Source organism: Leptonotus elevatus, chromosome 1, assembly GCF_054856555.1.
Source record: "Leptonotus elevatus isolate MCC_2025b chromosome 1, RoL_Lele_1.0, whole genome shotgun sequence".
NCBI classification, from domain to species: domain Eukaryota; kingdom Metazoa; phylum Chordata; class Actinopteri; order Syngnathiformes; family Syngnathidae; genus Leptonotus; species Leptonotus elevatus.
Window position 1 is genome coordinate 46983956 of NC_141239.1, and position 17070 is coordinate 47001025.

A 17070-nucleotide genomic window follows, 5' to 3' on the forward strand; every position below is an offset into this window, starting at 1 on the left:
CGCACACGCACGGCTCCAAAGCCACACCCAGAGCCTTCCCACGATAGCAGCGCAGCCACAGAGCAAGTGTGCATCTCCTACTTTTTTCGGGGGGAGTCGAGTGAGTTAGTTGGCTGTGTCGCTGTAGCTGAGTCGCACCTGGAGACTTGTTCTTGTAACATTTGCTTACTTTAATATTTATTTCCTACGAACACTGTCCCACCCGGAACTGCGCTTATCGTGTTTTATTCCACGTTCTTCAAACTCGGTGAGTAAATGTGTGTTTGCATATACAGTAGTTTGAATGCTGCAAACGATTTACTGTTAACTGTCACGTTGATACACTTTATTGTTCTCACAAAGTTTAATAGTTGCGCCTCCAAATTAATTCCAGTGTGCGCCAATTTTACATTAAATGATTGTAGCCTACATTTTCTTTCTTTTTCTTTTTTCTTTTTCCCCAAACGTGCGTTTTGCGCAGAAATATCTCAGCCTCAACTCCCAAAGTTAGACAATGGTGCGTTCGTGTTCTTCTTGGGTTAGAATGAATATTTAAGACAAGATGCAAGTTATTTCTTAGAAAGCAAAATTACATGTGCTGGTTCGTGTGGAGTTTAAAGTCTGCATTCTTTTTTATCCGTTTTTCTTGTTTTGTTAACATTCCAGCTCCCTTTTTTATCTTCCATATGGCAACTTTACGTTAATGCACGTGACATGTTGGTTCCCAGTTTTAACTGTGAAAAGAAAATGAACTTGTTTCGGTGAAATTAGTCTCAATTGTTATCTTGTGGTGCGTTTTGATGAGCCTGGATATAAAAAGAAAGATTATGATATGATTTTAATTTCCCATGCACACATAAGGGATTTAGTTTTGACGAGACGGTGCCCTCCATCGGTGCAATTTTATGAAGTGGAAGTTCATTTTTCTTTTAAGTTTTGAGATGAAACTTGAATACTCACAATGCTGATTCATTATATTTATGCGATATATATATATATATATATATATATATATATGCGCAATATATATATATACATGTATTAATTCTTTCATTTAGGAAAGGGAATAACCAGGGGCGTCACTAGGCTTCATGGTAGGGGGGGGGGGGGGGGCTTAGCCCCAAGGACAGGGCTGGGCAAACTTGGTCCTCGAGGGCTGGGCTAGGGTTAAGGCTTCATCTGTATATCAGCCAGAAACTTCACATGCATTGTAGAGTAATTATTATTAATATTATTAGACAATATAGCTTGGGACTTTCTGCTGTTAGCTGGGTCGTGGCCACAGCTAACTAATTGTTACTACCAGCAAACAGTGATGAAGACTTTCTTTCCTCTTCAGAAACGTCCTTCATTATATCCATCATGACTCCCTTTCTGGGCCGTGATAGACAATAGCTGCTAATACTGGCATGTTAGGAGCAAGCAAACAAGCAGAAAAACATGGAATGGATTATCAGTAATAAGGAAGTTCAAGTGGAATGGATTAGAATTGGATAACAAAACATGACAAGGGCTCTCGCTATCTACAGTACTATTGAAGTGAAGGAAATCAATTGATTTCTGATCATATAAGTAATTAAATACAGTCCATCCGTCACGTTATTTTACTCAATGTTGCTTGTAGTTGGCATGTTAGGAACACTACTTGGCTGACAGGCACGTTCAACTGCAAGCATGGAAAACATGGACTGGATCATTACTAATAAGGACGTTTTCGACATGATTAAGTGGAATGGATTGGATAATGACACACGAGAAGCTTGGACGACCTTACACTTGGAAGTAAACGGAAACCAACAGATTTATGATTATATTTACATGAATAATGAGGTTATGTGCCCGAATATTTAGTTAATTTTGCTTTCTGTATACTATATATTTAAGGTTTTTGATATTTTTAGTAAAAAAACTATATATATATATATATATATATATATATATATATATATATATATGATATATCATATATATCATATATATATATATATATATATATATATATATATATATATATATATATATATATAGGAGAAAAAAAGGCTTGAGCCCCGTAAAATAGGTCTAACGACGCCATTGGGAATTACTGTACTTCATTGTCCTTTACAAAAAATGAATGAATTGCTACTAAACTGTGTGGATTGGACAATTAGTATATCTGATTTGAAGCTATTTCAGAGTTTAGTATTATGTAACATGAGCTCTTGGCCACTGCAGAATTGACTGCCTCCGGGTTGCTGGTAAGCCAGTGTTAGTTTTTCCAATATATTCTGTCATCATGAACTCAGCACGAGCAGAGAGGTGTGTAATTGATTCGAGGTTAGCGCGAGATTTTTGAAAGGTGCTGACTGATGAAATTGATCAAGAAAATACAGCGAAGTGAGCATCTCATGGATGCTAAACAGACATGTAGAGTTTTTTCTTCTTCTTTTTGGTCCCCAAAACTCTTTTTTACCATGTGGAGGTCATTACTCATGGCTGTCACTTTAGGAATGTCTATGAAAAACATGTGCGTTGACTCAAACACATACTAAAAGCATGTCAGTGTCCAACACGAAAGAGTTCCAATGTCAGGGGGAAGTCTTTCAACCCTGCAGGAAAAATAGCGGTGTACATTTGTGTGTGTGTTTATGCGGGCATTGGTCCAGTTTAGGAGGTCCTAATTAGTGTGTACTACACACACACACATGCTCGACACGCCTACTGTTAACATACATTCATCACAGCTTGTATTTTGTCAGCTTGCATGTGGCCATGGATATGATGAGCCAGCGAGGGAAGCCTTTTACATGGCCACTGTATAAGATCCAGCTTTCGTAATAACAAAAGTGGTAATAATCTTTTCACAATTTAGAGATCATTTCATTTGATCTTTCTTGACTGAATGGCTTGCTTCTTTGCCAAGGTACAGATTTCGTCAAATTTCCTGTTGCCCAGCTGGAGGCACCACGACTGAGAATACTGTACATACAACCTGTGCGTAGCCATACAATCTTTACCACGTAACTCAGTCTTGGATATTTAATTATACATATTTGCAGTACTGTATTTTGTTTTTCCAACAAGAAATCGTGCTTGGGCTTTGTTGGATTAGTCACATCCTCACACAGACGACTTGACTATTGCTCCCATTATTTTTGTTTCTGTGCCGATTGCTTGTTGGTCTTGGCACCAATACAGTATGATACAGTGGAATGTCTGAAGCCATGCCCCAAAAGTCACAAAATTGGGAGTTAAACTACATTCTTCTGGAAAAAATATATGCCTCAAATGTTTCACAAATTCAAACCAGTGTCATGTGAGCAATACAATTATTTAAATGTTATAAGGCTTCTTTAATTCCAGGGATAATCAATTTCCATTGTACAGTGTGTCTTGATTAGAGTTTTCCACAGTTATACTGTACAACAACTCAAACTCTCAAACTAAGCAATAATGTAAATACTGGAAACCAAACCAACATTGTCACAATCGGACTCAGATAATTATCAAACAGCAATCGTGATCTTGTCAGAGTAGCAAAAGCTGTGGCTTCATTTGTCGCATAATTTTTAAATGACAACTGATGACAAAGACTCACATTTTTCTTCATGCATTTTTATTCGTCCTGCCTCAGTAGTGTGAGCTTGTGTCTGCCTCTGGCCTATAAAACTGTAGTACATTTACAACTGTACAATGAAAAGTAGCACAAAGTTGTGTATCTGAAGAGTTGTGCGTTTGTTTGCGGTTCCCCAAAACAAAGCTTTGTGTTTACTCAATGGCAGGGAAGATGTGCCTTTTGTGTTTTCACTAAAAATAGACCTTGCGCTATATGGTTGCTGTGTATCAACACACACAAACCACCTAAACTGACCCGCCCACACACACTTGAATGCATACACGTTTCAGAGAAAAGATAATTGAATCATTCTGATACTTTGTGAATGAACCCCAGTGTACAGTGCAAGGTCCATAGATGTATGCTTGGAACAGAAGGAAAAGTTCAGTTTAATACTGGATTTATATTGCACACATTACTTGGGATGATAATCCTTACTAAAAACTTAATTCAAACTGGAGCAGTCCAAATATTATTTATGGACAATAAATACATTAGTGAAATAAAGCATTCTAGAATGAATGTCTGCTTGTAGTTGTCCTAGTAAATGGCTGAGAGGGAAGTTTTAGTGCAAGGAATGTTACATTTTTCAGCAGCACAACTTAATTTGGAGTCAGAGGGCCCCACTGGAAGATTTCATGTCCACTTCCTCTTCTCTGTTCATCACTTTTCAGCCATTTTCCCCAAAGCCAGCAAAGAAAGAGGAGTTGGGAGAGCGGAACAGTGAGAGAGTCGGGGGAGTGAGATCCAGAGGCCCAGTTAAGTCTGTGGCTTTGTGTTTTATGAAAGAAAAGGACATTAAATGTCAGCATTTTCCAGCAGTCACACAACACGCACGTACACGCACACGTGCACACACACACACACTTGTACAGAATCCCCTAGCTTCCTATTATAAGGGTGAGTGGAAAGGAGGAATGGTTGTATTTTGTGTCTCTTTGTCTGTGTGTGTCAGTCGAAGTAGCTGCAATAAGCACACAATGGAAGAAGGTGCTATGGTTCCTCACTTGTATGTGTTGCTGACTGTGCAACAAGAGAGGTTAGACGCAGAGATAAATCAAATCTGGCTTTTCGTAATATATGCACAATTGCTGTAAATGTAATCTATTACTGTGATGACCTGAGTGACAAGTGGTAGAAATCAATTAGATATTGAAGCCTTTTATTTGCCTGTTAATTGACGCAGAACAGCTGCTGCTTTGTGATCACACATCTACTATGACACATACGTCATGAGATTTGTGATAACAATGTAATGCATTCCTAACTGGCAGCAGGGGCTAATGTATGTGGCATGTGGACATCATTACGTGTGCGTGTGTGTGTGTGTGCAGCTGCTGGCTAGTGCCTGAGGTGAGTACTGGTGCAGGAGGTAAGTATATAAATTACGGTGTTATTCTGCAATTGCAGATTTTTGTGTCTAATGTATATGACGACAATCGCCAATATATCGTGGAAACCTGCGGTTTGTAGCGATATTTTTTTTAAATCGTTTTTTTAAATATACTTAATTAGGATAGACAATACCCGTGATTTTGGATTTTGGACTAAATATCGCGATATTGAGCCGATATCGAAAGTGTTTTTTATTTGTTTATTTTATTTTATTTTATTTTATTGTATTTATTTATTTTTTATTGTGTTTAAAAAATATTTTATTTTTATTTTTTTATTATTATTATTATTATTTTTTTAAATTAATTTATTTTATTTTTTATTTTTTTATTGTTATTTTTTATTTTTTACCAAAAACTGCAAATAAAACCACATCAGCTGCCACTGTGCTCATACCAATTCTGACTTCTCTAATAACGCTACTTACGGATGAATGGTTCTTAAATGTTTAGTGAGGATTGTTGTATTGCCACAATATTTGTTAGTTGCTGTTTAGTGAAAGAAAATAGGTCCAAACTAAACTCCTTTTTCGCTCCGACGATGCCGCCACCATGCTTCCAAATGTTTGTTTTGTTTATGCTGGTGAGGGCGGAGGAAAAGCGTGCTTGGCATGGATTTGGGACCTAAGAGTGGGCGGGAGCAGATGCCAGTGCTTTATGTGCGTGCAAAAGGCGGAGGGAAAAAGTAGTTTGCATGAAGAAAAATATATTTTAAAAATAGAGATAAAGAAAATATAACAAAGTAATTGCAAACATTGATAATTTAGCTTGGGGATCGATACTTAAAACTGAACCCTCTGGATCGAAATATCGATATTTTGGTATCGATCCAACCATCTCTAAGAAACCCACAGTTGTGAATGCACTTTTCTACTGTGTATATAATAAACAGAGGGAAAAGAGTAAAATAAAAAAGTACAATGGTTACTTTCACTCAGATGCTGCTGTCAGCCACAGCCCACGCCCAGACACTCACACTCAGAGTCACCAATATCACACATATCCCCATATATATATATATATATATATATATATGCGTATTTTTGTTATCCTTGTAGATAAGGTGTAGTATTACTAGTTGCCGTGGTTAAAACATACAATATAATAATAATAATAATAATAATAATAATAATACATTTATTTTGTACAGCATTTTTCAAAGTACTTAAAGACGCTTCACAGAAAGTAAATAAATAAATAAAAAATCGAGGACAATGATAAAATCAGTACAAAAAAGCTTTAAAAAAGGTCCAAAACATAAAATCATTACAATACTAAATTCAGTACAAAACTAAACATTCATAATACTATGATTATATGATATATGATTCTGAATTTTGACCCCCATGCATTAATGCTTTGTACGCGTGGTTTTTATTTTGTACGTGTTGACATAAAATATGTGCAAAAATTACACAAGCGGATAAAAGAAAAAAACATTTTATTTTCCAGCCTACCACATGGTAAAATGAGCAGACTGAAGTTCAAACTTGCCATAATGTGTGAATGAGCTAAATTTATAAAGCATGTATGTTTGTTGTGGGAAGTCACAAAGTCAGTACCATATTGACTTGCTGGCAGTAGTTTTGACAAATACTGTCAAGCGAAGAGGGTGTGTATTCATACTATAATTTACATGCACAGTTTACATGCCTTTCATGTCAACGTTAAAATTTTACTATTCAAACAGTGTCTGCAAATGTTCCAAAATTGCAGTTTGATATAATTCAAGTTTCGACGTGTGTGTTTCTGTATACTATATTTTCATTCCACTGTTACCCAATTACATTTACGTCCTCCTTTTTGCTAACACGTTAACAGCAGACGTGATTACATTCGTGCGAATATGCATGTGTGCACATCTGGGAGTTATCCCGCGGCTCCAAAGAAGAGTATTTCAGCAGCATAGTATTCAAATGAAAGTGTTGTGATGCAATACATTCTATTGGAGATCTATCTAGTCAGTTTGCTCAGAGAGTTATTTATTATTTTGAGATTTATTATTGAGTTTGTGGTTAACAGTGGTATAATTATAAAAATAGAGTTTAATATTGTGGTTAGCTGCCTTAAAGTGGAAAAATATGGCTTGTCTATGATGTGCATATCCTAAGTGCACCTTCATGAATCTGTGCGAATTTATTCAAGTTTTTTTTGTCTGAGTTCACTGTGCTATCCTGTTTACTTCTCAGAGCTCAGTGATGACGAACATTTACCAAAAAGCAGTTGGTGTTTACATTCCTATCGAAACCCTCAACCTGGTGTCACATGATTGAAAGCCACAGCACGCCACCGTTTCAAGATGTAGCCTCTATTTTCCTGTCCTCGCCACCTCAAACAGGGCCAGTCCATCTCTTGGCGGCACCCCCACAACCACATGTGCTCACACAAATTGTGGCCTGCTTCCTGTCGGCGGGATGAGTCTGTTTTTACTACGATTCCATTTTGGCGGAGAGGGCTAATTCTTTCGCTGTCTGGTTCGTGTGTGTGTGGTACAACTGTGTATACTGCCAACTCAGCTCCTTTTAATGTTCGCTTTGGGTGGCGGTTACCAAAATCTAAATCAAGTGTGCACATATCAAAGTATTATGTTGTGTTGATTCCAATCCAATCCTATTTGATTTGTTAAGCACTTTAAAAGCAAGTGCAGTGCTCCAAAGTGCTGTACAAAGCTACAAATAAATGACACCAAAAACAAAGAGGTTCACAAAAAACACAAGGTTGGTCAATAAATACCATTAAAAGACAAATGTCGGTATTAAAAGGAGCAATAAAATCAAAAGGAATGAAAGTAATAGTGACAGATATGTCAACATCTTACTGTGGGACGTCAAACGTCAAGAAGAAGAGATGTGTTTTGGAGCGGCAAGAGCAAAGGCTCACTCCACTATGAGCTTCAGCTTGGTTTTACACAGTCAGGAGCAGCTGATCAAACTGACCAGCGAGAGCAAATGGTGTCTTAAAATTGAAGAAACTTAAAGATATAGGGTCGGGCGAGAGCATTTAACAATTAAAAAGCATATACAATAATTTTAGAATGCATCCTGAAGTGTGCTGGCAGCCAGTGCACTGATGCCAAAAATGGGGAAATATGCTCAAATTTACATGTGCCAAGTTAACTCATTCATTGCCATTGACGGCTATAGACGTCAACAATTCATTTGATCTATTTCTATTAGTTTAAACATTTTCCCACTTTTGTTAACAAGAGTTATGAAAACCTAGAATTGTTTTTATTGTATTAGAACAGATATAAAATGTGTGATTAATCGTGAGTTAACTAGTGATGCGATTAATTATGATTACAAATTGTAATCGCCTGATGCCCCTAATTTTTAATAATCTTTTCTTTAAAAAAAAAAAAGGTTATAAAAAATAAATAAATAAATAATTACAATTATTATTTTTTTATTTTTATAAAGAAAATAATATAAAAAAATAGGGGCGTCAGAAATGTAATCGTAATTAATCGCATGACTTCACTAGTTAACTCACGATTAATCACAAATTTTATATCTGTTCTAAATGTAAAAAAGTAATTATAGGTTTTCATACTCTTGTTAACAAAAAGTAGGAAAAAAATGTTAAACTAATAGAAATAGTTAAAATGAATTTATGACGTCTATAACCGTCAATGGCAGTGAATGAGTTAAAAGACGTGCATTGGCTATTTGTGGTGACAAAGGCATGGCCTATTGTACATGAGCAACTGGCTTGACTTTGGCCAGCTGTCCCAAGTGATAAAAGTTCAACTCGCCTGATCTGACTGTCAAATTTCAGATTGGCAAAGAATCCTGAGCTACTGTGGCATTTTAGTGGGGCCACCAAATTCCATATATTCTGATCAAGGAATTAAGTGGAAGTAACCAAAGGAAAAAGAAAGGGGGACCTATAACTGAGCCCTGTGGGAACCTTCACATGAGGAGATCTTAGGAGGAAGCAAAGTCGTAGAGGCTGACACAGAGGTCCTGTCTGACAAAAATACGGCCTGCACCACTTGCTTTGCCCCACTGCTTAATTCCCATCCGGGATTCCATGCTTCACAGTGTCGACTGCAGCAGTTGAATCTAAAAGCAGTCACCGGAATGTCATTAAATGATGTCATTAAAAGCCTTTGAAAAATTCATTTTGTGATGTGCAGAGTTTTAAAACTGGATTGGAAAAGCACAAGAATGCTTTGTTCACTAACTTCCCAAAATGAATTAGCTGTGAATAGACTATCCTCTAAATGAAAAATTAGGCAAGAATAGCTTCATAGGACAGGCTGTGACAGAGCAGAACACAACGTAGCAAAGAATGTAGCAACTATCTTCATAAACCTATGGTACAAAATGTTCACATTTACTTTGATAGCCAGCCAATGCCGAGCTAATAAAGTGTTGCCTCGGTAAAGCTTGATCCGACGCGCTAGGCGGCTAATGTTTACCTGCTGCTTCTCCGTGTCATCAAAGAGTCCAAAGACTAATTAAAAATACAACTTTCTACTTCTTGACATCAAAAAGAAAAGGGTACAAAATCCATAAAACATAGGCGCAAGCGTACGGTACACAAGAATTCCGCCAGAGCGGTCAAAAACCCGCATGCCCTTCCGGGTCAACACTTCCTGTTTTCTCCTGCTGATATACTTTTGGTGACAGCACCTCTTTAGCGGACAACATGGGTAACACAATCAAGCAAGCACATCAACTCATTAACATATTTGGCTCCTATATTTACTTTACTTGTCCCTTCGCTACATGATGCATAAAATTAGCATCTAAAGTGAACATCTTACTAAATGATCTTAATCCACAACAGTTAAGAAAAATGTTTGCATTTGGGCTTCCACTCCAGTTGCCTCAGTTACTCCAAGAGTGATTCTTAACATTCTATAGAAAGCTGCCTTTGGATAATTGCTCACAGATAGAGCAGTTTCAACACTTGCGCTGCACATTTGTTCCCTCAAAGAGATCCTCAATTGCCACACTAAATGTTGAGTTTAGCAAATTCCTCGCTGAAGCCATTCATCATGCACATATTAACAAGAGTGTTGAAGGCGGAACAGAAAAGGGCCTTTGCCAAACTGTTCCCATAAAGTTGGAAGCAAGAATCAAGTTTCGGGCAGAACTATTGAGTCAAGCATATCCCTAACTAAATATTTCAATCATCTGCCCATATCATTATTCATATCATGCTAGGCAATCAAGAGATTCAACTTGTTTTGATGGTATGTTGTGTATGTATTTGTTGTTTCAGAGAGACTGACTCCTTTTATGTGAGATCCAGCCTGACAGAGGGAAACGGAAGCATCTCGCCATCTATCTCCATCTATCAACCACTAGAAGACGCGTTAGCCAAACAGAGGGGGCAGCCATGTTGATCATCCTAGTCCTCATCATCCTTTTCCATGTGGCTGCAGCCATCCTCCTCTTTGTTGCAACCATACACAACGTGAGTAAGATCATAGTGTCGACATTTTAGTGCCATTTTCACCAGGTATAAAGAGCACGTGTGATTTGTAAGATATAGTAGTTTAATATTACAAACTATGAATATTCTTTTTGCAACTTTCTCAGCTAACTAGACTTTGCCAGCCAGTAGTCGGGCAAAAATAGACACAGATAAGTATCCACTTTCATGTTGACAACGTCGCTGAGAGGGAACTGAATGTTTCAAAAACACACACACACACAAAAATGATTGCAGGAAAGGACGTTTAGAGTGTGTCACTACTGCTGTGTTACAGGCATGGTGGTTGGTATCAGCACCTGGACGAGAAGTGATCTACTCGGACCTGTGGTACTCTTGCAATAGCACTTGCTTCCCTATCGCCAAGAGCCACACGACCGATGCAGGTAGGAAAGTGTCAAGTCTGCAGGTGCGTGTGTACGCGATGTCGAATTTTCTAACGGCTATTGGTTCCTTTTGCCCCTCAGCCTACCTGCAGACGGTCCAGGCCACCATGATTCTGGCCACCATTTTATGCTGTATCAGCTTCTTCGTCTTCATTCTTCAGCTCTTCAGGGTCAAGCAGGGAGAGAGATTCATCTTCACTGCTATTATTCAGCTGTTAGCCTGTGAGTGGATTTTTTTTTTTAACCAAGTTTAAAGGATGGAGTTCTATTAGCTGTCCCACATATTTTATATTCAATACATAATAGAGCTTCATTTGTGAATATGCCATTATAATTCTGATGGTCTTGTCAGGTCTTATTAGTCAGGTTTCTTATATTTTCTATTCACGGTCAAGCTTGGTTACATCTCCCCACAAGCAGTTCTTTATGTTATAATGACGTCATGTATGACATTAATACAATTTCGAATGTACATTCAGTACGAAGACCTGTCGTGAGAAGCAAAAACTTGTGATAAATTTAACACCCATAAGGTTGATTATTGCATATATACAGTAGATGCTATAACTTCGGTCGAAATGAAGCTCCTCAATTCAATTCAACATGGTTCCTTGGTGCCATGATACCACAGGACTGCAACCAAATAATACTTTTGAGCACAAACACAGCTTAATAGGTATTTATTATACAAACCCAATTCCCAAAAAGTTGGGACACTATACAAATTGTGAATAAAAACGGAATGTAATTATGTGGAGGTGCCAAATTTTAATATTTTGTTCAGAATAGAACATAGATGACAGGACAAAAGTTTAAACTGAGAAAATGTATAATTTTAAGGGGAAAATATGTTGATTTTAAATTTCATGGTGCCAACAAATCTCAAAAAATAAGAGGCTGGAAAAGTCAATTGCAAAAACAGCTGGAAGACCAGTTACCACTAATGAGGTCTTGATTGGAGTATAAAAAGAGCTTCTCGGAGTGGCAGTGTCTCTCAGAAGCCAAGATGGGTAGAGAATCACCAATTCCTCCAATGTTGCGCAGAAAGATAGTGGAGAAATATCAGAAAGGTGTTTACCAGCGAAAAATTGCAAAATGGTTGAAGTAATCATCATCTACAGTGCATAACATCATCCAAAGATTCAGAGAATCTGGAACAATCTCTGTGTGTAAGGGTCAAGGCCGAAAAAGCATACTGGATGCCCATGATCTTCGGGGCCTTAAACGGCACTGCACCGCAAACAGGAATGCGCACTGTAAGGGAAATCACAGGAAGGGCTCAGCAATACTTGCAGAAAACATTGTGGGGCGCTATATCATACTGACTAAAGAGGACAAGGACAAGCCAAGTTGTTATCAGCACTCAGTTGATAAGCCTACATCTGTGATGGTATAGGGTGGCATGAGTGCGTGTGGGATGGGCAGCTTCCACATCTGGAAAGGCATCGTCAATGCAGAAAGGTATGTTGAGATTGGAGAACAACATATGCTCCCATCCAGGCATCATCACTTTCAGAGAAGATCTTGCATTTCTCAACACGATAATGCCAGACCACATGCAGCACCAATTACAACATCAGGGCTGCGTAGGAAAAGGATCCGGCCTGGTATTGGAATGGCCAGCCTGCAGTCCACTTCTTTCACTTCTAGAGCACATTTGGCGGGCGCATCATAAAGGGAAATGTACATCAAAGAAAACCCAAGACAGTTGAACAGTTCGAGAGACGCGTGTTAGACAAGAATGGGACGGCATTCCTATTTCGAAACTTGCCTCCTCGATCCCCAGACGTTTGCAGTCTGTTAGAAGAGGGGATGCCTCACAGTGGTGAAAACGGCCTTGTCCCAACTTTTTGGAGATTTGTTGACACCATGGAATTTAAAATTAACATAGTTTCCCTTTAAAATGATACATTTTCTCAGTTTAAACTTTTGAGCTGTTCTCTATGTTCTATTCTGAATAAAATATTTAAATTTGCCACTTCCACATAATTGCATTCAGTTTCTATTCACAATTTGTATAGTGTCCCAACTTTTTTGGAATTGGGTTTGTACTTCATATTGAAAATCTTGCTAATACATCATGGCTAAAACTGCTGTATGATATTGAAAAGACGACTCTGATCTCATTTCCGCTCTTTTACCAATTCTCTTTCCCCTTCAGCTTTGTGCGTGATGATGGCGGCGTCCATTTACACAGCTCAGAACAAGTCCTTCCACCACAGCAGTCTCCATGACGGCTCGTACGGATCCTCCTATATTTTGGCCTGGGTCAGCTTCCCAATGACTCTAATTAGTGGTCTCATGTATCTGGTGCTTAGAAAACGCAAGTAGATGTCAACTTATGAGCGTGCAGTATATAAATCAAAATCCTTGGATGTACAGCAAATGCCAGGCAATTTAACATGCCGCTATTTTTCTAAACAAAATCAACACACACGCACAGATCAAGCATTGCATATCACTTTTTTTTTTTTATGGAGAACAATGGTGTCATGTTCTCACCAAATGCAGCCGATGCATTTTAGATGTCACTACCCATAGACTACTGACAAATAGCCTATTTGTCATCTGAGGAAATCTCGCTGGATTGTCTGATGAATTTGAACAACATTCGGCGTACATTTTAAAGCCATGTTAGTTCAATTTGCATTTCAAGTTGGACAAGTATCACATGATTTCCTTATCGCCCCCACCAAAAGTTGATTTGCATGAAATCTAGGTGAGCATCTCCATGTAAATGTTCACGGTGACCAATGCTTCTTTGTGCATTTAGTGAGAACGGCATTTAATTTGTGCATGAACTGGTCATCCAAGTTGTAAAATCCACAAAACCTTTTGTTTGTTGCTGAAGGCCATCCATTTTTTTTTAAACAAGAAAGTACTTGCCTTCATTCACCTTTTCATTTACAGGTGACTCCCCACATCCATGCTACCGCTTTTGCTTCTTTTAAGGCTCATTGTCATGTTTTTCACCAACATGAGCAAGACCATGTGTAAAATATATGTGGGTTAAGTAAAAAACAACAAAAAAAAAACATGGGAGATTTTCTTGCTGGGTCCACATTTGTTTTTGAGAATCTATTAACAAATAAAACATTTGTACATATTTGCTGTGTATGTATAGTGAAAACTATTGCTGACTGAAGTACTAATGTCGTCAATAACATAAAAAAAAAGTAGAAAATATTACGGTAAGCTTTGCTTGTAAGAAGTGTAGTGATATACTGTAAGTTGTAGGATTTTATTTTGCCTGTTATGCTTTTGCATCTGTTGGTGGTGACATGGTGAAACACTCAAACCAATGAAGTGCTGTGACGTGTAGGATTTAAAAGACAACATAAACTTGAAATAGGATTGTTTTGTTATTTTTGCCATGCTATTATGCCATTTTTGTTCTTTTTTCCAACAAAAACCAGGACAAAGGCTATTTATTAAACCAAGTGTAACACATGTTAAGATCACAAGTGAGGATGAAATGGGTAATTTTATTCTGTTGCCATTCTGACATGTTTGTCATTGCCTTATGCTTCACATCGGAGATTATGTCTGGCTAATTTGCTCATAAAATAGCACTAACTTTTTAACTCACTATTTATTGGTGTTGGTGTGGTTTTTAACATAGACCTGAAACTTTTTTTCATTTTCTTTTTTTGAGGCGGTGGGTTGTGGGCGGAAGGGGGGTTACAATGTGCATGCAGTATTGTGCCATATTCAACAGTTCAATTGCAGTTTTTCTCCATAGGTTTGACACATTTCTTCAAACTGAGATGACATTTTCAAAACTGCAAGCTCATTTGGCCAAACAGACTGATCAGTTCATTAGCAAAAGCACATAACTATCCCAAAACTGCTCACACATGCTTCACTCCAAGTTCCTTTCCCAAACAAAGAGCTGGTATTGTCACAACTGCAAAGATACTTCTCAATTGCTTTGGCTCATCTGCATTCACTTTTTTCGTGACTTGGAGGATTTTGCACAACACCATGGATCATCTGCAAAAGCTCATATCTCTCCCAAAACAGCTTACCTATGTGTCAAAATCAAATTTCTATGTCATACAAGTAGTCAATGCCCCCAAAATGCATGGTCCCTTTGGCATTCTGTGAGCACCGCCAGTCAAAATCATTAGATGTTTTCTCACAACAGCTAACAAAATACAATTATATTTAAAACTGAGGGAAAAAAGGATTTTACAAGAGCAGTTTTCAAAGTTTGCGGTTTGACATACTCCACTCACAGTCAAATAAATTGCAACACTTTTTATTGACACAAAGTTACTTACACATTAGAGTGCAACAAAAGAAAGTGTAAGCCGAAATCTGTATATTCATGAAAAACTAATAACTAAAATTATACCTAGCGCACAGCGTAAATGAAGAACCAACTACTGTAACATATTCACTATACAGTAAATTCTGTCGAGTAAAATTGACTCTATTTAGAGTGGGACCAAATAGACTCCGTTTTAGAGTAATATTTACACTTAGAGGAGTGTAAAATAAAGAAGTGGGAAAAAAAGTCACTCAAGGGTTGAGGAAAGAACTCAAGACCTTTTGCTTGGGAGACAGCCGATTGACGCCTTGAGCAACAGAGCTCCTGCTGTGTGTTACTGTAGTAAGTATATCGCTCCTGTCAGCTGGAATCTACATAACTCCGAGACCAAAAACATCTTGGAGCTAAGCACACAGTCGAAGTGGCGTAGCTCAGGTTGTTTCCTCTTCAGTGACTGAATTTTTTTTCTTCCAATTCTTTATTTTACTCTCTTCCAAGTGTAAATATTACTCTAAACTAGGTCTATTTGGTCCCACTCAAAATAGAGTCAATTTACTCTACAGAATTTACTGTGCAGTCACTATCGTCACCTTCTCCCTCTTGGGCATCCATACGCTGCTCTTTGTTTGGCCAAAGGGTTTCATTCACGTTACAGACGATATTTTCCCTTGCAATGCTGCGAGGAAATAAAACGGCGTCAATGTCTCAACCATACTCGACACTGATCCCCTGTGATATGCTTGACTAATTTTGACAATTGAACAGATGATTTTGCCAATTATGACTTACACACTGAAATCCTGCTGGCACGTTTTGTGCTAAATGTGGGCACATTGTGCTAACTGTAGGCTAAATGTACACAACCCTTTGCACAGATCCACTGAGGCAATTGAGACATGTAATAATAATGATAATGGCAATTTGATGAAAGCAATGAGTAATGCCATTCAGTTGAGACCAATTGTAATGTCGTTTTGGGATTTGTCCATGGTATTTTGAAAATGTTATCGCGGTTTCAAAAAATGTGCCAAACCTATAGAGTAAAACTGTAAGATGCACTGGGTTCTTTTGGGCAAACTTTAAACCGAATAATTTTCTTTCTTGATTCAGGCAAATGAATATTATGATCTTGCTCTTCAAACTCGATCTTACTTGAAAAATTATCTAAACAACATTTTGCATGTTATTAGTCATATGATTTGAAGTCTGTCTTAATTAATTACCATCCAATTTAAATGGATGTTCCTGTTTTTCAATCAATCCGTTTAATATTCAGCATACTGAAATCAGAAGGAATGAAATAAATATGTAAATTGAATAGTTTAAAAACATTTAACTAGAAACGCATTTGGATAGGCTATATATTTGCAGATATTCAAGAGAACTTGCAAAAAGAAGTTGAAACATATTTATTTGTGGTTGGTTATGTACAGTGGTGTTTTTGAATACATTTAGGCGTACAAATATTACTATATTGACTACTGTACATTTTTGTTTCAAGTGGTAATGAAGTCCTATAAAAAGGCTCGTTAAAATGTACTAATGATTATATTGGGTTTTTTTTATGTTTGACGTATAACTTTTAATAGTCTGTTTCAGTTTCATTTAGGCCTAATAACAAAGACACAATATGCACACAAATGTATTTTATGTTGGGAAATAATTACTCTAAACTGTGGGAAAAGCCTTTCATATTTCAAAATAGATAATATAAACGGTGAACGTTATGTTGCAGCCTATATTTTTTTCAGTCCATGCCCCAACCCTCTTGTTAGACTCACTAAACTTTGTCCTCTAGCGTCTAGCGACTTCAAGTGGACTGGCAGTGAAATACACCTCGGGAAAGTACGTCACTTCATACTGTACAACCGCTGCACACACTCGTTTGATGTGAACCTCAGTAAATGTTTTAAACAATAAAAAAAATAGTTTTGCTTCGTTTGTGAGAAGTGTCTCTTTGCAGTGTCATTGTGCAGGCAGACATACATACATACATAC

General features: G+C 37.6%; 1 protein-coding gene across 1 annotated transcript; it reads left to right on the top strand.

Annotated features, from left to right (window-relative positions):
* The first annotated feature begins 44 nt into the window (after positions 1-44).
* Positions 45-17006, top strand: emp2 (epithelial membrane protein 2). The gene is made up of 5 exons (XM_086060706.1): positions 45-247; positions 10201-10395; positions 10691-10799; positions 10881-11021; positions 12961-17006. The coding sequence occupies exons 2-5, from the start codon at positions 10318-10320 to the stop codon at positions 13128-13130; spliced, it is 498 nt and encodes a 165-aa protein (XP_085916832.1). The 5' UTR covers positions 45-247; positions 10201-10317; the 3' UTR covers positions 13131-17006.
* The last annotated feature ends 64 nt before the right edge of the window (positions 17007-17070 follow it).